A 23,085-nucleotide genomic window follows, 5' to 3' on the forward strand; every position below is an offset into this window, starting at 1 on the left:
CTTGGTTGACACCAGGGTAGCAGAACCACCAATGCAACAAAGGCTGAACAGGGAACATTAGATGGTGTGTACCTAACAGTGATGTCCTTTGTTAATAGCCTACTCTGGTCAAAAAAAAGGGGGGGGGGGCGGGATTCCTTTCGGTCTGAGTATGATTTTCCTGTATTTTTCCTCACTGTAACAATAAGCAGGGCTGCTCTTTGGGATGATTAAGCATCCTTTGGAGTAATCATGCATGGTTAGAAAAACATTGTCATTAAAGGTGAAATGCAGGCCCCAAATCATTGATTTTGATTATTATAAAGAATATAATCTAAAGTCTCCTGAATGATCTACTTATACAATTATATTATCATAAAAAAAGAAGTTTATTTCCAAAATATACAAACAGCTCAGGCAGCTCAATATCAAAGAAACAAACAAACCAATCAAAAATGGGCAGAAGATCTACATAGACATTTCTCCAAAAAAGACATACAGATGGCCAAAAGGCACATGAAAAGATGCTCAACATCACTAATCATTAGAAAAATGCAAATCAAAACTACAATGAGGTACCACCTCACACTAGTCAGAATGGCTATCATCAAAAATCTACAAACAATAAATGCTGGAGAGGGTGTGTAGAAAAAGGAACACTCCTACAGTGTTGGTAGGAATGTAAATTGGTACAACCACTATGGAGAACAGTATGGAGGGTCCTTAAAAAATTAAAAATAGAACTACCATATGATCCAGCAATCCTACTCCTGGGCATATATCTGGAGAAAACCCTAATTCGAAAATATACATGCACCCCATTGTTCATTTCAGCACTATTTACAATAGGCAGGACATGGAAGCAACCAAAATGTCTACTGACAGAGAAATGGATAAAGAAGATGTGGTGCATATATACAATGCAGTATTACTCAGCCATAAAAAAGAATGAAATAATGCCATTTGCAGCAACATGGGTGGACCTAGAGATTATCTGGCTGAGTGAAGTAAGTCAGACAGAGAAAGACAAACATCATATGATATCACTTAGATGTGGAATCTAAAAAAAAGATGATACAAATGAACTTATTTACAAAACAGAAATAGACTGACAGACTTCAAAAACAAATTTATGGTTACCAAAGGGGAAAGGTGGGGGGGGGGGAGAATAAATTAGTAGTTTGGGATTAACATATACACACTACTATACATAAAATAGATAATCAATAAGGACCTACTGTATAGCACAGGGAACTCTATTCAATACTCTGTAAAAACCTGTATGAGAAAAGAATCTGAAAAAGAATGGATATATGTATATATATAACTGAATCACTTTGCTGTACACCTGAAACTAACACAACATTGTAAATCAACTATACTCCAATATAAAATAAAAATTTTTAAAAAGTCTCCTGGGGCTTCCCTGGTGGCACAGTGGTTGAGAATCTGCCTGCCAGTGCAGGGGACACGGGTTCGAGCCCTGGCCTGGGAAGATCCCACATGCCGCAGAGTAACTGGGCCCGTGAGCTACAACTGCTGAGCCTGCGCGTCTGGAGCCTGTGCTCCGCAGCGGGAGAGGCCGCAATAGTGAGAGGCCCGCGCACCGCGATGAAGAGTGGCCCCCGCTCACCGCAACTAGAGAAAGCCCTCGCACAGAGACGAAGACCCAACACAGCCAAAAATAAATAAATAAATAAATTTATAAAAAGTCTCCTGAATGATCTAGCTATAAAATTATATCGTCATAAAAAAGAACTTTATAAATATTTATGCCAGGTTTTTCATTTTCTTCTCCTATTGTACTAGCTACATTCTTTTATGAAGCTCAATAAGAGAGACAGTGATAATCCCTATCTAATTTTAGTGTATTATCACATAAAAATAATAACCATTAGTATTTATAAATTTTTATTTAAGGTTTTATATGTGGCAAATACAAGATTAGGTTTATACATGTTCAATGGACATAAGAAAAATGTATATTCTCTGTCTGAAGTGTGTAGGCTCTATCAAACTTATTGATTGTACTGGTAAATTTCATGATAGCCTTTCTTATTGTTTATTTACTGATGTGTCCATTTAAGAAGAATTATTAAAATCATTCAATAAGATGCCAGGATATAAAATGAATATATATAATGGATAATTTAAAATGTAACATAATAAAACAAGAACAACACTTTATGGTTAAAAAATTTTACCAAAATACATAAAACAAGATGAGAATAAACTGAAAGCACACCATGTTTTTGAATGGGAAGTTTAATATTATTAAAGATTCTATTTTCTCCAAACTAAATGTATCAATTTAATGTTACTTCAATTAGATTGGCGGGTTTTCTTTTTTAAATTAATAAGATCTATTTGATTAAAGTAATTCAGTCACTGATCCTTGGTATATTATTTCGCAATTGCAAATGGCAGATGACACTTTTAATGTGCTTTTAAATCTCACTTTATAAACAATGTACTAGGAGGCCTTTGATGGAGATCACAGACATACATGCTCAGGACAAAAAGAGAAAGGAAAAGGCAGAAAAAGTAGTGTTATATACTACATAGATACACCCAAACTATAGACACCTATTGAACTGTACCCCAAATTTCCCCTTGCTCTAATATTGGGATACAGAATTGGGGCCACACATGTACACTTCAAATCCCTTACATGATTAATTTTCCTCCAGGTAACTCCCGATCTCTTAGGTCAATATATTTCAATTAGGCTTATCCCACAGTCATACCCCATTTCTGAATCCTGAACTGAGTACAAATGAGCCTTAAAGAGGATCACCAGGTACAGTGACTCATTTGATAAATCATTTATGACCCTTTTTGGTGGTGAGTTAAAGCTGGCCTTAGATAAGCTGCTCAACAGCAGTAAAGACTGGTTAACAATGTGCTTCTACCCCATCCTTTCCAAGGCTAATAAAAGGCCTATGGTCTTACTCAAGAAAATGCAGTACTGCATAAAGTCTATGAAAACCACATTTTAGGAATGACAGAAAAAAAAAAGAAGAAAATAAGCACATTTTGACTAATTGAAAGTAAAACAAGAAAGATACAAAAGCAAATACTTTATAAACAACATGATGGAATATTTCAGGAGTCTGGAAAAGGAGAAAGAGTGAGTCTAAAATAATTTTGGTATGCAGTTTAGAGGTCCATTAAAAAATAAAAGGTAGTTACAAAAGTGTTCCCTTTCAATGAAAGTTCAGATCCCATTTCAAAACATACACATTACTCGGGTAAAATAAAGACCATCAGAAACTATACTTGAGCTTAAAGCTCTACGGAGAAAAATATAATATTAATTTACCCACCACATATATTTCTAAATATGTGCATATAATTTGCTTTTGAGCGCTAAATAAGAAGGATAATGAGAATGGATAGATGGCCAATAGAAGTCAGTGTTTAATATCTTCACTGTGTAGATGCAGACGCTGATTTTACCGACTGTCCTTGCTGGAGTGGGAGGAGACAAGAGGAGTGGAGAGGGTTTTCCTAGCCTGCACTCCTGAGTATCCCATTTCTGTCTGGTTTGGTGCATGAAAAGAATCACGGAAAGAGAATAGGAAGGGAAGTGGATTTCTTTAGTCTCCTGAGTTCTTCAGTTTAGAGCAGAGGCAGAGGAAAGATGTGATAAAGTTTTGTCACTCAGCGTTTACCTCTGCTCAAGAGCCCACTAGAGCCCTGAAAGCCCTGCTTGCATTCCTGCCATCGAGACGCTTTAATGCAAATTGCAAGGCTTGGTCCCACAGTCAGTGCAGACCAAAGAGAGATGCTCAGGTAAGACTTCTGACAAGAAAAGGCAGCTACAGCTTTTCCCTCAAATTAAAAAAATATCAGGGAGGATGTTTGGAAAGATAATTGTTCCTGTTTTCCATTTGGATACGTTTGCTTCAAAAATGACTGCAAATACTGTCTCTTATTTTACGTCTACTCTGGAGCAACTGGGCACTTCAGATATTGATTAGCATTTTTACAGTGAGGTGCTTTCTAGAATACGTGACCTCATCACCGGTGCCGGCTTGAAAGGCACTGCTGCCAGGACCACCACGTACTGATGGCTCAGGGCAAGAGCAAGCACAGGCCCACAGCATGGGGGTGCAAAATGCAGCCACCTTTTCTAGCCAGCTCCAACAGAGCGCTTTAAACGTTAGTGAATTTGACCTCCGAATTCTCATTTCTGGCTCCTCCTGAAAAAAATCTGAAGACTCAGCAACACTAAGCCTGCCTTCATCCTTGATGAAACGGACTACAGCTTCTCAGTGGCCACCTCTCTAGTGAGGCCACGTTCCACTGTCCTCACCAGTAAGCAAGGCCTCACCTTCAGTCCACTTCACCCCATCTGGCCTATAAGAATCTGAATTTGCAAAATGAAACTCTGACATATCTAATGTGCTATATGTAACACTAGATCGTATTACAGGTTCTACCTCTATGGACTCTACCTCTGAGTGAGTATTAAGTCATTCCTTCATCAGCAAGCACTTGTTGAATGAATACGCCACATTGCCTTTAATTAACCGATGGAAACACTCAATGGTACTTCCTCTGTGATCCACAAGATGAAGCGATTACACTATAAACTTGTAAAAAGCAGAAAACCAAAAGCCTTGTCTGAGCTCTCACGGCAATTACAGTACAAACCACATTAGTTATTTAGCTCTTAATCATAAACTATTTCATGTGTTTTTTTCCCCTCTTTTATGTATATTTATCTTGTCTCCCCAATAAAGCTGCAGCTCATCAAAGATCAGGATGTTTGTCTTTTATGTCTTTACAATCCCCCATGGTGTTTCGTACGCAGTAATAATGCAATAAGTGCATACTTGTTTATTTAAAACGTGATATGAAGCAGAAGCTTCCCAGTACCCTTCAACAGCCATGATGTTGTAATATCTGAGACCATCTGCCTCTGCCCTCTCTTCCTTTATAAGCATAATCCCAGGCTGAATCACACAAAGCAATGCCAACTAATTTTTCTAGATGTGACTTCTATTGGCTTCTTTACCTCAAATCACACAGAAGGCTCCTTTGAAGCAGGTCCTGCCAGAGACTTGATAGTAATCAGGGCTGTGATCACAGTGAGTATGCAGCCCTGGAACCCAGCACTGGTTACTGGCACTTACATGTTCACACCAGGCCCTGCCAAACCACATGTGCTCCAGGCCAAGAAGCTTCCCCTCAAACACAGTGCTGGCTGGCTGGCTGCTCACTCAAGAAGATGAATCAAGAGCCCTAAAGGCAAGTTATAAACTCCTTTCTTCTTGGCATAGACTGTAGACCAGCAGGGTCCAAATTGATTCCACAAACATAGATAACTATCTAAAGTAAATGCACCCAGACTCTTACTGTAAAAGGAGCCATTAATAGATCAAGGTAGGCTGGGTGGAAATGGAAATCTTACTGTGAGTTCAGTGGGTTTAGGCAATATGCCTCCCTGGTACCATAAATATGACATGATGAGGTGGGCAAGTGGGTCTGAGAAATTTGGATTTTTTTCCTGATATTTTCTTTATTTTTGCCTCATCTTGTGGCATAAAGCAACTGAGGAATAACTGTTGGATGAACTGTTTACATCGTCACAAATAGTTAACGAGACTTAAATGGACTCTAAATCCTCCTACCAGAAGAAAGAATGGTCAGCTTTAGAGAAGGCAAATGGCTGCTGGTGAAAAAAATCGTAACTACATTCATACATAATTTAGAACAAGATGATTTTAAAATCAAAATGGTATCGTTTTACCGTAAGTGAAAACAAGGAACATTATACTTGACATTCTCCCTTACTGCATAGATCTATTGTATTATGGAGTTTCTGATGGGATGTTAGCAATGATGTTTTAATGTGGTTTGATCATATCAGATTATCATATGAAGCGATAATCAGTTTAGTAGGTCAGGAATTAATAGACCAAAGGAGGAAATGTCTATGTGGACCTGGTTCCCATCATTCCTTTGCCCTACTTGACCCACCAGTGGAAATTCTTTTTTGGTTCTATAAGGTAGCTTATGGATAGAAAAGAAACAGGAAGAAAGGACCAGACCTCACATGCAATTGCATCCACTGGGTTATAAGGAATGCTAAACAGCATTTGTTAATAGTAGGAATACTATTCTTTAATTTCCTACAAAACTGCTTCTTGACCTCAGCCCAAATTCTGCCTCCTTCCAGGAGCCTCCTTTCACCATCCCTTCTAAATTTTGTTCCTCCACTCACCCCATTCTTGCTCCTAGTTTAACCTATTTTATTATCTCCTTAGCACTTACATTCTGAAGTAACCTATTTTTTTTTTACTTGTCTATTTTCTGCCATTTCATCCACTGTAAGTTCCAAGACAGTAGAAACATCTTCTGCCATATTAACTACATAGAAGGTGCTCAATAAATATTTGCTAAAAAATTAATGAACAAATGAACATTTAATATTTTCAAATTATCAAAGCGACCATAACAAAATGTAAAGACAGGTTCTTTATTTCCAAGGATATATGCCTGAAGTATTTTTGAGCATCAGCCCACCCCTGATTCCATTTCTGAACATTGCTCCATTTCTTAGCTACCCCATCCCAAACCAGGGATGCTGTAGAAAAGGGAGACATGGGAGGTTCAGGGTAAGTTTGAAGTAAGGGATACCAGTATGTCTTTCACAACGTTTTTTTTCTATTTGGTAACAAAAAAGCAGAAGTTAGATATTTTGTTTTGTAGACCGCAGAAAACTACTGATGACCTCAGCTAAAAGACTACATTCTTCAGACTCCCTTGAGAGAGCAGAAGTCATCGTTTCTTCCAGGAATGCCCTTTGCAGTAGGTTGACTCAGCTTGGAAGGGGGCACTTTTACCCTTTCCACCTTCGTCTTCTTCGTTCCACAGAAAAGGCAGATATAATAGCTAGAACTCACATACGCAGTGTTAAGGATAGAGACCACAAAAATAAGGGTGATGAGAGACAGGTGTCTGGCCCACTGATGACATCATGAGACCACCATGCCAGCCCTAGATTATTGCTACCTCTGAAATGTTTTTGAGAGAGAAAAATAATTTTTTTTCTGCCACCATTATTTAGTTGTTTTTCCTATCCTATTGAACCAAATCGATCTTATCAATACATCATTTAAAAGGTTAAAACTAAACATTTAAAATTATCAGTTGAGTCCAAACTGCCATGTTAAATTGGCCCACCATAGCCACGGGTTCTGCATGCATGGATTCAACTGCAGATCAAACATACAGAAAATAAATTCCAGAAAGTTCCAAGAAGCAAAACTTGAATTTGTCATGCACAAGCAACTATTTACATAGCATTTACATTGTATTAGGTATTGTAAATAATCTAGAGATGATTTAAAATATACGGGAGGAGGTATGTAGGTTATATGCAAATATCATTTTATATAAGGAACTTGAGCATTCATAGATTTTGGTAGGCAAGCCAGGGTGGGGGAGTGATGGATTGTTCCCGGAACCAAACCCTCACAGATATTGAGGGACAAACATCTCCATGTACCATACACTTTTTCACAAAGTTTTCAACATGCTTACCTCATTTGTCATTTTAATCCTTAAAATATACCACTTAATTAAGCATACCCATTTAACAGAGGAGAAAATAAGACTAAGGAGGTTAAGTCACTAATACAAGGTTCCCAGCTGGTAAATTAGAGCACAGATCATCTGAATTTTAGCCCAGAGCTGTTTCCAGAAGAGTATGCTGCCAATTGCTCAAATATATGTCAAAGTTTCAAGAATTACTACATATGCCACTTAATGAGAACAGATAAAGCATTAAACACATATAAGGGAGATGACACTAAAGTTGCTATTGGTATCAAATGATTATTTTAAAAATATTTTTATAAATTCTGAAATCTCTTCCATAACAAAAACATATACAAAATAAGTATTATAGCCAAAGAAAAAGTTCTTTCCATTTTAGTTATTGAGCAGGAGATAAATGCATTCAATGCAACAATATGGGCTAATTAACTCAGGTGGCAGATGTGAGAATGGTTAGGATTCTAGCTGGATTCTGTCAATACTTGGTACTACAACCAAATAGGGAAACATCATCGCAGGCTACGGAGGTATGTGAAGATTTACTGAAAACCTATCAAATAGATTGCCATACAATCGATCAAATATATTTAGGAAAACTAGATTGCATAATATTTGATTTACCAATTTGAATCACCAAACGCCAAATCAACTTGCATTAATACTATAAAATCCATTTGCTGAAGAAGGGTTTTTCCATATAAAAGGAAGAAATTTGCCATAGATAAGCTATAGCTATATGTAAAATGAATCTCTTCTTAGGTTGTTATGTTAACGTATTCAATATTGCATGGATCTGTAAACTTAAAATACTGAATTAAGAAGCTGATTTTTTTTTAACCTGTGTAGAGCTAGTTTTTGAAGATGAATTTATGTTCCTATTCTTTATGTGGGTGACCTCACAGAAAAGAAATTCTACTTTTCTGACTAACTCCTGAGAGATTTTCGAACATCTTGGCCACTAACTTACTTAATCTCTTGCCTGTGAATTTTGAGAAAGGGTCATAATTTTGGGGGGAGATAAGATAAATGGTAGGCAGAGATGATAGTCAATATCACATCAACATCAATTCTTTGCATGAAAGACAACTCTTTTTTTCTTCAAAAATAAGTACAGGGCTTCCCTGGTGGCACAGTGGTTGGGAGTCCACCTGCCAATGCAGGGGACACGGGTTCGAGCCGTGGTCCGGGAAGATCCCACATGCCGCGGAGCAGCTAAGCCTGGGCTCCACAACTACTGAGCCAGCGTGCCACAACTGATGAAGCCCGTGTGCCTGGAGCCCACAGCGGGAGACGGCACTGCAGTGAGAAGCCCATGCAGCGCAACGTAGAGTAGCAACGAAGACCCAACGCAGCCAAAAATAATAAATAAATAAAATAAATAAATTTACTTTTTAAAAAAAAGTACAAATCCCTCTCTACAACCTTTAGAGTATCATTAAGATTCTAGCCCATTTTGAAGCACTAACCTAGTTAAGAAAAAGGAACATTTATTTTGTAGAGTCTACCTCGTCTGATCAGTAGTGAGACTGAAAATATCAGATGATTTCTTGGACACAGCTCTTTCAGCATATTTCCAGAGTGAGGCACACTCCCCAAATTTAGATAAACTGGATATGCTCTGGGAAGACGAATTTTCTGACTGTTCTAAGATCTGACTTCTCCTACCCACAGTCCCTGAGCCTGATATCTGCACTTCTTCTTATAAGGACACATTGAAAGTTTCTGGGCTCTCTGGACTCTGTCCTACATTGATGTCCTAATGATATTGTCTTTTTTACATGGTGTTGGTATTTTGTTTCATTCGGCCTTTTGGTGAACCATACAGTAGTGCACAACCAAAAAGACTAACTTCTTCTTGCCCATAATGTATATTTGGGTAACCTAGACATTTCAGCAATATTTACCCAATGCATTTCAAGATATAAGATTTGCTCTTTATGTTTTGAAAGAACTGCCAAAGACTCTCAGCTAAGCATCACTTATCTTCATCTCATTCCCACCTACTACTCACTCATCCTTTAGATTTAATATTTTTCCATGTTTCTATCACCTTCTCAAAGGTGGTTGACATTTAAAATAGCAAGTATGGATTGCATATATCATTAAATTTGCTTCCAGTAGGAAAGAAAACTAACTTTACTTTTGGTAGAAAAACATTCATCAGCAGCATCTTCATCCTTAAGTTACATTTTTTACACAACCAGTTTTGCAGAAACTACTTATATCAGTTAAGCCATTCAGGCAGCAAGTAAGAGAAAATCCAATTTGAAATGGCACCTGTGATAAGGTAATTTGTTGTCTCACAAGACAGGAAGACCAGAAGTGAGTTAGCTCCCCAGTTGGTCTACTCACCAAGTCAATCTCATCATCAAGGACCCAAGTGCTTTACATCACTTTACTCTGCCACCTTCAGCTGTTGGCCTTTGTCCTCAGCCTAACAGCTACATAAAATGATAGTCCAAAGTCTGAAAGGAGAATGTGCTTTCCTTAGGTCTTTTTTTTTTTTGGCAAGAAAAATCTTCTCCCAACATCTAGGCAGACTTCTCCTCATCACCTCATACATACATTTCTAAACAAATATTAGAAAGATGATTGGATTACCGTATTTTACTAGGAGGAAACAAGACTCATGACTTATGCCCTGATGCTTCCAAGGATCCCAGCCTTGCTTGAAGCACAGGACCACCTAATACCTGAAATAGTTATCTAGAAAAGTCATGAATGCTGACTCCTGGCTGGGGGACTAACAGTCTTCAGACACCACTGTTCCAGGTATGAAATGATTTGCCCTAACGATTTACCACTCCATATACCCACTTTTTTATCTTTAATTTATCCTTTATCTTTTTCCAATAAACCTGTTGGGGGACTCAGCTAGAAATTATGCCTATTTGCAAAATGACTATCTCTATGAGAATATCTTAAATGTAAGACTCAAGAAGTTCACAAGATTTATTTTTTGGAAATACGTAGAATTCCTTATGATAAAAGGTAAACTAAGGCATATTAAAATTTTTTAAGAATTTGAGCCAAAATTGATTCCAACTGGGCAGCACCAAACCAAAAGTGGTTAGAAGTGCTCCACTGATGAGAGCTTAGGGAGAGATTTTTATAGAGAAGAGGTAGAAGCAGAGCAAGGAAATTATTTGATTGGCTGTAGATTAAGCAGTTGCCTCATTTGTAAAACCCTAGCTGGATGTTTGTGAGTGGTTGTTGTTAGATTTTTGCTTTCTTAACCTTGAGGCATTTACAGGCTTAGGTTTTGGTTTGCTTACATAGGCTCCCAAGCCATTAAAGCCACCTCAGGCGAATGTCCCTCTTGCTTAATTAATTTAGTACCTAATGTTAGGTTATTTGGTAAAGAACCCAATTAAGATTCAATAAGGAATTCAGGTTTGATTCCTTAATTCAGATAGGTGAAATATTTCTCCTTTGAAAGGCTTTGAGCCTTAAGATAGCCACTACATTGTTCTGAAATACATTGTGTTGCCATTAGATACATGTGCTTCAATTCGAAGAAAAACTGACACAGTAGCACACAACCTTGGGAGAACCTATGAAAGGTGTTCTAGTGCTATTAGTAACTTCTTCCTAAAGACATAGTGACGTGCCACATGGAGAACATTTCATGCAAAGACACAGCATCCTTAATTTCCATCCTTAACAGGGCTTTGAAGACTGCCTGATTTTCACTGGGAAAAGAAAGGATAAAACTTACTCAACAAATTTGTTATAAGGTCAAATAGAATTGTATTTCTCTTGATACATAGGTATGTGAGTGTATATGGGTGTGTATAACAGATGAAAATATGTATAGGTGTATACATTTATATGTACACACACATGCACATATGTATAAATATATACATATAGAAAGATATATACATATAGAAAGATATACATACACATACCCCCCCATACTCTATTTATGGTGATTATCTTTGTGAGGATGTTGAAAATAGAAAGCATGAATAATGTCCATTATGTTAACCATATTTTAAAAATATCCCTTGATTTGAGACTTTGAGCAGATTGCTTAGTGTTCTTTGCTGCATCTGATTTGGCCTTCGGGGGAGTTACTCCATTGTTACCTTCTTTTAAATTTATCATTCGAATCCTATAATCCAGGGAGAAAAACAGTCAGTTGGCTGAAGCATGCTGATTTGCCCCAGAGTGAAACTAGAGACAAAAAGGTCTTGGAGGCCTTAAAAGGGGATAGAAGTTCTGTTTGTTTGTTTTAGAATTTAAAAACATTTATTTTTACTTTGTTTGCTGTATGGAATTTCTTCTAACATCACTAATTAAGCATCGTATTCAGTAGCTCTTAACCTTTAGGAATTACCAGAGAAAGAATAAATGGGACTAGGTTAAAAAGCCATCCCATGTAATTTTTAAGTTTGCTTCCAAAGTTTTGGTTTAAGTTTAAATTCTGCCCTAAATTTTAGAGGAGGGATGAAGTAAGGTTATAGGCTAGTGAAAAACATTTGAATTTTAGGGGCATTGAGGAAAAAAATAAGCAAACCAGTTTCTGCTTATGTATTGAATCCCTAAAAAAAAAAAAAAAAAAAAAAAGGTGTTTGTAAGGTTTGTTTTTTTGTAAGTTTTTCAGAAACTAGATTTTATTTTTCCACAAAAATTTTCTGTAAAGTATTGTAAATTCCCAGTTTAGCCCAATGAACCATAGAAATAATACCACTGTAAAAGCTGATCACTGATTTGTTCAGTTCTTGGTATGGGACGATTCCCATTGAGCTTTAACGCTTGATGGGCATTCTTCCAGCATGATGGACTGATACTTTGATCTTTTCTAGCAGCAGATGGGTGAACAGGAATTGCTCCACTTTTTAGAGACGGATGTTCCTTGGATGGTGACAGACAGTATAGTATCTGTTACTGAAACGGATGAGAAGGGTAATAATAACTAATAGCTAATAGCTAATAACTGTAGCTACAGGAAACATGACCAGAGAGCTATCCAGTGTGGTTGCCCAGTTGCAGTGGGGGTCACTCCTTTGATAGGGGTTCATTACAGTGCAATGGGCTATTGATTAAGTCGTTCAAAATTTCCTGAATGTCAACCACAAAGGAAATACAATGCTAGGCTCTGGAGAAACAATTGTAACCAAGCAGATGTGGTCTTTTCTGTCCAGGCACTTACAAAATAATTTGGGATGTAGGGCTGGGCAAACAAGCAAATAATCACACATAAATTAAAAAACCGCAGCTGGGATAAATGCTGGGAGAGATAATACATGGTCCTTTGAATAACGGAATAGGGGATTTCTAATCTAGTAAGCTACAGATTTCCCTGATAAATGATTTCTCCTAAAGGGTGTATTGGAGGTAATCGGTCCAAGAGTGGAGTGGACTAAGCCAGTAGAAAAGTCTGAAAGAAGACCAGTAGAGCAGGGGGCGAGAGGAAGAAAGACTGGAATGAGATGATGCCTCAGAACTAGTTTGAACACCACACCTGATAGAGGTTAACATTCTATGTTTTAAAAAGACCAAGGGGGGGCTTCCCTGGTGGCACAGTGGTTGAGAATCTGCCTGCCAATGCAGGGGACGCGGGTTCGAGCCCTGGTCTGGGAAGATCCCACATGCCGCGGAGCAACTAGGCCTGTGAGCCACAACTACTGAGCCTGCGCGTCTGGAGCCTGTGCTCCGCAACAAGAGAGGCCGCGATAGTGAGAGGCCCGCGCACCGCGATGAAGAGTGGCCCCCGCTTGCCTCAACTGGAGAAAGCCCTCTCACAGAAACAAAGACCCAACACAGCCAAAAATAAATAAATTAATTAATTAATTTAAAAAAAAAAGAACTTGCCTCCTTTAAAAAAAAAAAAAAAAAAGACCAAGGGGGAAGGGGCAGGAGGGATAAACTGGGAGATTGGGATTGACATATACATGTTACTATATATAAAATAGACAACTAATAAGAACCTACTGTATAGCATGGGGAACTCTACTCAGTGCTCTGTAATGACCTATATGGGAAAAGACTCTAAAAAAGAGTGGATATGTGTATATGTATGACTGATTCACTTTGCTGTACAGCAGAAAATAAAACAACATTGTAAATCAACTATACTCCAATAAAAATTAATTTAAGAAAAAGACCTATTTTGGTCTTTAGCCTGAGAGCATTTGTGTGTGTGTGTGTGTGTGTGTGTGTGTGTGTGTGTGTGTGTGTATGTAAATGTCAATCTGAGTATAGAGCAGAGAAAGGAGGAACGGGAGGGAACCAAAGTCTGGAAGCTATTGTGGTAACCAAGATGTGCGGTGTTGGTAGTTTGGTCTAGGGAAGTGGTTCTCAAACTTTAATGTGGATCAGAATCACCTGGTGGGTTTGTTAAAACACAGATTGCTGGGCCCTACACCCAGACATTCTGACTCAGCGGGTCTGGAACGGAGCACATAATGTGTATTTCTAATTACTTGCCAGGTAATGCTAAAAGTGACTTTGGAAACCACTGTAAATCTCAATGTACATAACTGGTCTAGTGTGAGAAAGGTGGACAGATTATTTCTATATTCTCAATGCAAAAAAAAGTCTCATGAGTGAAATGATGAAAAACTCCTTGGCTAATTAATTTGTATTTGATATTCTGAGGAATATGAAGTCTAACACCACCTAACATCTTACGATTTCTGACTGAACAGTGATCTACGAAAGTTTTTTTACAATAAGATTAAAGTGATTGTGTCTTCTCCTTCTAGTCAATATTTCAACACAGAAAAATATTTTATATGAGTTAATTTGGAAATTTACCCAATTAGCCATAAAAAATATTTTTTAAAATGTTTGAATAAGACCCATGTAATCTGTGCTGTACAGTATTGCTAAGACTATCTCTGGTGAAAGACTCATTTTACTTTTTTATTTCTAATCTGCTGGGGACAAATATGTGTCCAGATGCACATGCTCAGTGAGCAGTTTGTACTACATGGACCCACCACACAAGTTCAGCAACATATAAACTGGCCCAGATTCTGTTCAAGGGGACAAATCCACTGACTACATACTTGGATGTTGTGACATCAATTTTCTACAAAAGTTTCTGAATGCATATTTTTTTTTCTTTTTCTTTTTTTTTTTTTTGAATGCATATTTTTAATTTCTGTAATTACCTTGCTGTACAGGTAACTCACCGTTCATGACCTGACACTGATTCACAGGCCACTCTTTGACTAGCACTACCTTGCAGGAAATATAAAAATACAATTTTTTCTTGAAAATTACTAGTCCAAGGAGATCTTCAAAATGGGCAAAGTTCTGCTGAACTTCATAAGTCAGCTTCATGATTGTCTCATTTGGCAAAAACCAAAATGGTAGCATAAAATTAGAAATATGACGGATAACCTCAGTTTTACTTCATTTTACTTGGCAGAACTTTCAACGAATAAAGGCCACAGGATTTGTTTTATTCTAGAAATCTTATAACGTTTAAAATTTTGAATAAAATTTGGTCTACACTTTAGTGTTCAGTTTTAGGCAAAACTCCTTCGTATTCCTTGACTATTCAATTATTTTGTTCTATGTGTTTATTTTTTGTATTGCTCAACAAATGTTTGAAAATAGCTCTTTAGTTAATGAGGAACTCTGTGATATTTTTTGGTGTTGATTAAGGAACAAAAGAAACACTCCCAGTGTCCGTCTACGCAGGCTGGAAAATTCACCGGGACACACTTTTCAGTGCTTTACCCTCTAACCGATTAGCTGTCTGAAATGCCCCATCACTGTATCAATAATAAGGCCCCAGGAGTTTCTCAAACAAATTAAAATATTTTCTTTTTTGTACATCCTTAGTACCATAACATTCATTTTTATGGCAGAATTCTTGGATATTTTGGCATTATGTAAAAAGAAACAACATTTCTACTTTTCATAACCCACAATAATATGGGTCCCAGTACTACATCTGTTTTAATGTGATTCGCTAAGTAGGGAGAATCATTTAGGCCTGGAATGAATCACTCATTCAGTGTTAGAGATTCAGATGTGTACTGCATTTCAGATTAAGCAGCAACTAACCCTCCTGTGTGATGGAAAGATTTCCTAGTGGTTAAATATGCAAGATCTAGTTTCCACTTTCAAGAAGATAAAGTAAACATACTTTTTCTTCTTCTCCCACTAATTACAACAGAAAACTTTGGACTTTATACATAAAATAAACATCAAAAGACTCCAAAAGGAGAAAAGAAGGCAGATTGGCTAGGGACCTCAGGGATGATATGGTGGTGAGTTCTCTGAATTTTCTTCTGGCCTCATATATCCCAAATTCTCAGTTAAAGAAGCTAGCAACCTGGTAACACGAGCAGGCACAGACAAAACAAACAAACAAAAGCGCCCAAATACCTTTTAGATAAGAACTACTCTACTCCAGCCAAATATCACAGAAATAACTATGGCCCAACACACACCCATACCAACAAAGGCTGAGTGAGTTGCCTAGACTTCCACCCATGCCAGGCTGCAATAAGGCACCCAACCTCCCACAACTGGGATGGTGTCAGAGAAGGCCAAGTGGAAAGACAGGACTCTCACCACCACCCAGCAGGAAAGAGAGGCCATTTCTCCCCTCTGTAGCACCAGTAGAGGCCACATGGGGCACAGTAACTCCTATCCCTCCTAGCCGGAGAGGTAGGAATAAAGACCTACTGAGGAGCCAGAAATTCCACTCTGACCCAGGAGTCACATGGAACCTTCCCTCCTCAGATGTCAATGGAAGCCAAGTGGGAAACCTGCACTTCTACCCCCATTTGGCAGTAACAAGGTGCCACCCCACCCCTTTTCCTACTGCAGTGGGGGTCACAGAAAATCAGCTAAAACAGAAGGTTTAAATAAGATCCAGAATCTTATAACATAATACCTTAAATTTTCAGGTTTCAGTAAAGTCATTTGTTATACCAAGAACCAGGAAGATCTCAAACTGAATGAAAAAAGACAATCAATAGATGGCAACACTGAAATGACAGAGATAATAGAATTATCTGACAAAGATTATAAAAAGGCTATTACAAAAATGATTGAAGAGGCAATTAAAAACATGTAAGAAACAAATGAAAAAATAGAAAGTATCAGAAAGAAATAGAAAATGTGAGCCAAGAAATAGAAGATATAAAGGAGAACCAAATGGAAATTTTAGAACTAAAACTCAAACAAACAAACAATAATTTAAATTAAAAAATCTCAGTAAATGAGTTCAATAGCAGAATGTAAGGGACAGAAGACATAATCAGTGAACTGGAAAGTGGAACAATAGAAATTACCCAGTTGGAAACAATAGAGAAAAAAATAGACTTAAAAAAATTAACAAAGCCTCAGGGACCTGTGCAACTATACCAAAAATATCTAATATTCATTCAACTGGAATCCTTGAAATAGAGGAGAAAGGAGAGAGTAATGAAAAAGTGACTGAATAACATCAAATCAAATAATCAAAGCTGAAAACTTCCCAAATTTAGCAAAAGGCATACTTAAAGACTGAAGCTGAGTGAACTGAAAATAGTATAAATCCATAGAAATCCATGACAAGATGTATCATAGTCAAACTTTGGAAGACTAAAAGAACAAAAAATATTTTTTTAAGGAAACGAGAGAGAAATAGCACATTACATATGGAGGAAAAATATTTGAATGACAGCAAATTTCTCACCAGAAACAATGGAGGTCAGAAGGAATTACACTACAGTTTTCAAGTGCTGAGAAAAAGGACTATTCAATCTAGAATCAAATATCCAATGAAAATCTATTTCAGAAATGAAGAGCAAATCAAGATATTCTGAAATGAAGGAAAGCTAAGAGAATATGTTCCCAGCAGTTCTAATCTAAAAGAATGGCTGAAGGAAGTCCTCTAAAGAGAAAAATAAACACAATAAGAAAGAATCTTGGAACATCAGGAAGTAAAATAGAACATGGTGTGCAAAAATATAGACAAAATACTAAATCATGTTTGATGACTGAAGTAAAAAATATAGCACTGTTTCATGTGGTTCCATATGTACATAAAGGAAATATTTACAACAATTATATTACAAATAGGGGAGGGTAAAGGGATATAAAGAAAAGCAAGGTTTCACACTTCACTGTGGTAAAATGACACCACCATTAGACTGTGATAAATTTTATATGTGTAATGTAATAACTAGAGCAACCATTAAAAATAAAAAAGTATACAATGAGGTAAATCAAAACAATGATAAATAAATCAAAATGTAATTCTAGAAAATATTCAAGTAACCCACAGGGAAAAAGAAACAGAAAAAAAATAAGAAAAAAGAGAACAAAGACAAAACAAAAAATAATATGAGTGTCTTAAGCCCTAATATATTAAAATTACATTAAACAAAAATGGTCTAAATACATTAATTAGAAGACAAAGCCTGGCAAAGTAGATTTAAAATCATGAATCAACAGGCTTTCTGAAATACATTAAGTCCCCTACATATGAACTTTCAAGTTGCAAACTTTCAAAGATGTGAATGTGCATTCACATGTCCAAACACATGTTAGTTCACATGTCTGGTGTGCGTTGTCACATGTGTGCATCCTCTACAAGTGGTTGTGCTTTTGTGTACTTTACTGTACAGTACTGTATACAGCACAGTAGTACGGTATCTTTATTTCAAGCCCAGGATGTCCGGAAGCAAGTGTAAAAGCAGCGATTATGTAGTTGCTACTTCTAAGAAGCGCCAAGCGATAACGATGGAAACAATAGTGAAAATAATTGAGAGAGTGGAATGAGGTGAAAAGATGGTAGACGTTGCTCCTCCTTATAACATGAATCGTTCAACCATGGGCACAATTCTAAACAAGGACAAGATCATGGAACATGTGAAATATGCTGTGCCGATGATGTCGACAATAATATCAAAGAAGCATGGAAAAGTGATGGAGGAGATGGAGAAACTTCTCAGTGTGTGGATGCAGGATCAGCATCAGTGTTGAGTCCCGTTCAGCTTAATGCTGATTCAAGAGAAAGCTAAGAGCCTTTGTGAAGACTTGAAGAAGAAACACAGTGAAGAATCAGAGGGTGCATGTTTTAATGCCAGCCATGGCTGGTTTCATTGGTTCAAGGCTAGAGCCAACCTCCACAACGTAAAAGTAAGTGGCGTGGCAGCAAGTGCAGATACGGTAGCTGCCCAGGAATTTCCTGAAATGCTTTGAGAAATTATTGATGAAGGTGCATATTTACCCAAGCAGGTTTTTAATGTGGATGAGACAGGTCTGTACTGGGAGAGGATGCCAGACCAAAGTTATATCAGTAAGGAGGGAAAGTTGATGTCAGTCTATAAAGCAGCAAAGGATAGGCTAACTCTGCTGTTTGGTGGCAATGCTTCTGGCCATATGAAGCCAAAGCCTCTCTTAGTTTACCACTCAGAGAACCCAAGAGCCCTTAAAAACATAGCCAAGGGCTCTCTCCTTATTGTGTGGAAGAATAACCCCAAAGCCTGGGTTACACAGGTCATTTTCCAGGACTGGTTTTTCCACCACTTTATCCCAGAGATTAGAGAAATATTGCTTGGAGAAGGACGTCCCACTGGACATTCTTCTGCTGCTTGACAATGCTCTAGGCCACCCCCCCATTCAGGGATGACTTTCATCCCAACGTCAAAGTAGTGCCTCTGCCACTGAATACTATACTACGTCGCTCATCCAACCTATGGACCAGGGAGTTACAGCGACTTTCAAGAAATATCATTTATGTCGCACTTTTCGTCAGGCAGTAAAGCCGAGTGATGAATCAGGAACAACTTTGGCAATTTGGGAAGGACTATAACATTTACAAGGCCATAAAAAACATTGACTTTGCTTGGCGTGAGGTTACGGCCGTCATCATGAATGGAGTTTGGAAGAAACTTTGCCCGCAGTTTGTTCACGATTTTCGTGGATTTGAGAAGGGGTATGAGGAGTCCAAAGAGGTCTTCAGCAACTTAGTGACCCTCAGCGAGAAGCTGGAGCTAGATCTGCAAGAGGACGACTTCATGGAACTCCTTGCTGTGCAACATGAGGAGCTTACTAATGAAGACCTGATGGAATTGGAGGCCCAGAGAAAGGACAAAGAGAGACAAGAAGAAGAAGTAACTAAAGAACTGAAGAGATTCACGACACAGGAAATGGCAAGGGGATTTTCTTTATTTGACGAGGCACTGTTAGTTTTTGACACACAGGACCTTAACATAGAATGGTACACGAAGGTTGCAGCCGCTGTTCAGAATGCAATCCAGTGCTACCATGTCATCTATGATGAGAAAAAAAGAGCTACTAATCAGACATCACTGGATCGCTTTTTCAGTAGGGTAGATAGAATTGAATCCAACAGGGAACCAGAACCTGTGCCATCAACATCAGGTGTGAGTGAAATAGCAACTTACCCTCCATCTCCTATTGCTGACAATCCTTCAGCTCTACCATCTCCCACCTCCTCTCCCTCCTCCAGTGGGTAACTCTTCTTGCCTGTTCACCCGATGACAGCCCCTGTATGCCAGCTGTTGTACTGTACTACTGTACTTTTCAAGGTACTGTACTGTAAGATTAAAAATGTTGTCTTTATGTTTTGGGTTTGTTTATTTTTTATGTATTATTTGTGTGAAAAGTATTACAAACCTATTACAATACAGTACTATATAGCCGATTGTGTTAGTTGGGTACCTAGGCTAACTCTGTTGGACTTATGAACGCGGTCTCAGAACGGAACTCATTTGTATGTACAAGAAACTTACTTCAAATAAAATGATATAAGAATAAAATGATATAAGAAAGTTGAAAGAAAAAGTTGGGAAAAGATATATCATGCAAATATTATTCAAAAGAAAGCAGCATTAGCTATATTAATATCAGATAAAGTAGACTTCAGAGCAAATAAAATTACCAGAGGCAGAGAAGGCTATTGAATAATGATGACAAGAGGATTAATGCACCAAGAAGACATAGCAATCATAAATATAAATACCAAACAACCCAGATGCAAAATAAATGAAACAAAAGCCAATAGAACTAAAAGGAGAAATATTCAAATCCACCAGTATGGTTGGAGACATCAACACCCCTATGTCAACAACTGACAGAACAACTAAACAGAAAATCAGCAAGGGTATAGAAGAACTGAACAACACCATGCAAAAAATGAACCTAACAGACATTTTTAGAATACTTTGCTTAACAGAAGCAGAACACACATTATTTTTAAGCACCCATGGAACTTATACCAAGATAGACCATATTCTGGGTCATTAAAAAAAAAATCCAACAAATTTGAAAGAATTTAAACCATAAAAAGTGTGTTCTCTGACCACAACAGAATCAAACTCTAAATCAGTGATAGAAAGAAAACAGAAAAATCCCCCAAGCACTTGGAAATTAAACAATTACAAACAATTAATTCATCAAAGAGAAAGATTCAAGAAAAAAACATCTAATATATTTAACAAAATGAAAATGAAAATATACCATATCAAAATTTGGAGGACATAGGTAAAGCAGGGATGAGAGGGAAATTTTTGGCACTAAATTAGAGCACTTAGGTTTTTAAAAAGGAAATGTTTCAAATCAATAATCTAGACTCCCATTTCAAGAACCTAAAAAAAAAAAAAAGGGCCAAGTTACTCAAAGCAAGTATCAGGAATGAAATAATATATATAAAAGCAGAAAGCAATAGGACTGAAAACAGAAAAAAAAAATAGAGAAAATCAATAAAACAAAGAGCTGCTTCCTTATAAGATAAATAAAATTGATGAACTGCCAGCAAGACTGAGATAAAGAGCAAAACAGATAATTCAAATCACCAATATCAGGAATAAGACAGATCCATCAAAATAAAAATAAGTGAATGCTATGAGCCACATTGCATAGCTAAATTTGACAATTTAGGATTAATTAACCAATTTCCTAAGAAACATAAAACTACCACAGTTCATCTAACATGAAATAGACAATTTGAATAAACCTATAACAATTAAGTAAACTGAAGTCATAATTTAAGAAAAATTGACACCAGTTATGTAGAATCTCTTAAAGAAGAAAGAAGAGAGAACAATTCTTAATTTATTTTTTGAAACTTGTATTACCCTGATACCAAAACCAAAGATGGTACCAAATAAAACAAAACAAAAACTTCAGACCAATATCCCTAATGAATATAGATGCAAAATCTTTAACAAAATATTAGCAAATAGAATTCAGCAGTATATAAAGCAAATTACACACCATGACCAAGTGAGTTTTAAGACTGGTTGAATATTTGAAAATAAATTAATGTAATCCAATATATTAAAAACTGTAAAAGGAAAATTACATGATCATATCAATCTATGAAGTAAAAGAATTTGAAAAAATTCAACACCACTAATGTTTAAAAAAAGAAGAAAAAGCTCTCAGAAAAGTAAGAATTGAGGGGGAACTTCCTAAACTTGATAAATAGGATCCACAAATACCTGACGCTAAAATTATACTTAAGAATGAAAGAGTGAATGCTTTATCTATAAGATCTGGAACAAGGCTAGGATATTTACTCTCACCACTCTTATTCAACATAGTGCTGGAAGTTCTAGCTGGTGCAATATGGCAAGGAAAGGAAATAATGGCATACAGATTGGAAAGAAAGGGCAAAAACTGTGCCATGTGCAGACGACATGATTATCTACATAGAAAATCCCAAGGAATATGCAAAAAACAAAAACACACAAAAAGCTTCTAAAACTAAAAATAAGTTTAGCAAGGTCGCAAAATACAAAGTAAACACATAAAAAAATCTATCACATTTCTACATACTTGTAAAGAATACATGGAAACAAAATTTTAAAATATAATATCATTTATAATCACTTAATAAAATAAATAGTGTAATTCTATCAAAACATGCACAAAACTTCCATGATGAAAACTATTACAAAATGCTAATGAAAGAAATCAAGATGACCGACTCAAATATACTCAACTTTCTTTTGACAAAGGTGCAAAAGCAATTCAATGAAGGAGGGATAGTTTTGCCAAAAAAAAGCAATCAGACAGCCATTGGAGAGGCAAAAATAACTGTGACTTAAACTTTACACCTTATATAGAAATTAACTGAAAAGGGGTCACAGACTTAAATGCAAAACTGAAAAATTATAAAACTTAGAAAAACATGGAGGATCTTTGGAATGTAAGGCTAGGGAAAGTGTTTTTAAACTTGAAACCAAAAACATGATCCAGAAGAAAAAAAAGAATAAACTGAACTTCATCAACATTAAAAAACTTTTGCTTTGCATGAATTCCTGTTAAGAAGATGAAAAGACAATCTAGAGGCTGAGAGATAATTTTTGCAAAGTACATGGTGTTTTTTAGGAATACAATAAAGGTATTATTTATCATCGTCAGCTCAGAAACTTACATGAAATTGGATGAAAGTGGTCAAAAAGCACACATATCCAATTATGAGATTCATAAGTTCTGATGGTGCAATGTACCAACATGATATCTATAGTTAACACTGCTGTGTGGTATAATTGAAAGTTGCTAAGAGTAGATCTTAAAAGTTCTCTTCACATACAAAAAAATCTT

At 36.8% G+C, this 23,085-nt stretch overlaps 1 protein-coding gene across 1 annotated transcript in view; it reads left to right on the plus strand.

The window, feature by feature from the left end:
- The window catches only part of LOC309631726 (tigger transposable element-derived protein 1-like), a 408,473-nt gene extending 388,224 nt beyond the window's left edge, over positions 1–20,249 (plus strand). The window contains exon 2 of the mRNA XM_082398586.1: positions 1,199–20,249. Coding sequence (XP_082254712.1) covers positions 19,284–19,991 — 708 coding nt within the window. The 5' untranslated portion in view covers positions 1,199–19,283 and the 3' untranslated portion in view covers positions 19,992–20,249. The remainder of the gene's footprint in view (positions 1–1,198) is intronic.
- The last annotated feature ends 2,836 nt before the right edge of the window (positions 20,250–23,085 follow it).

The sequence above is a fragment of the Balaenoptera borealis genome (genome assembly GCF_965194805.1).
Source record: "Balaenoptera borealis genome assembly, chromosome: 7".
NCBI lineage: Eukaryota > Metazoa > Chordata > Mammalia > Artiodactyla > Balaenopteridae > Balaenoptera > Balaenoptera borealis.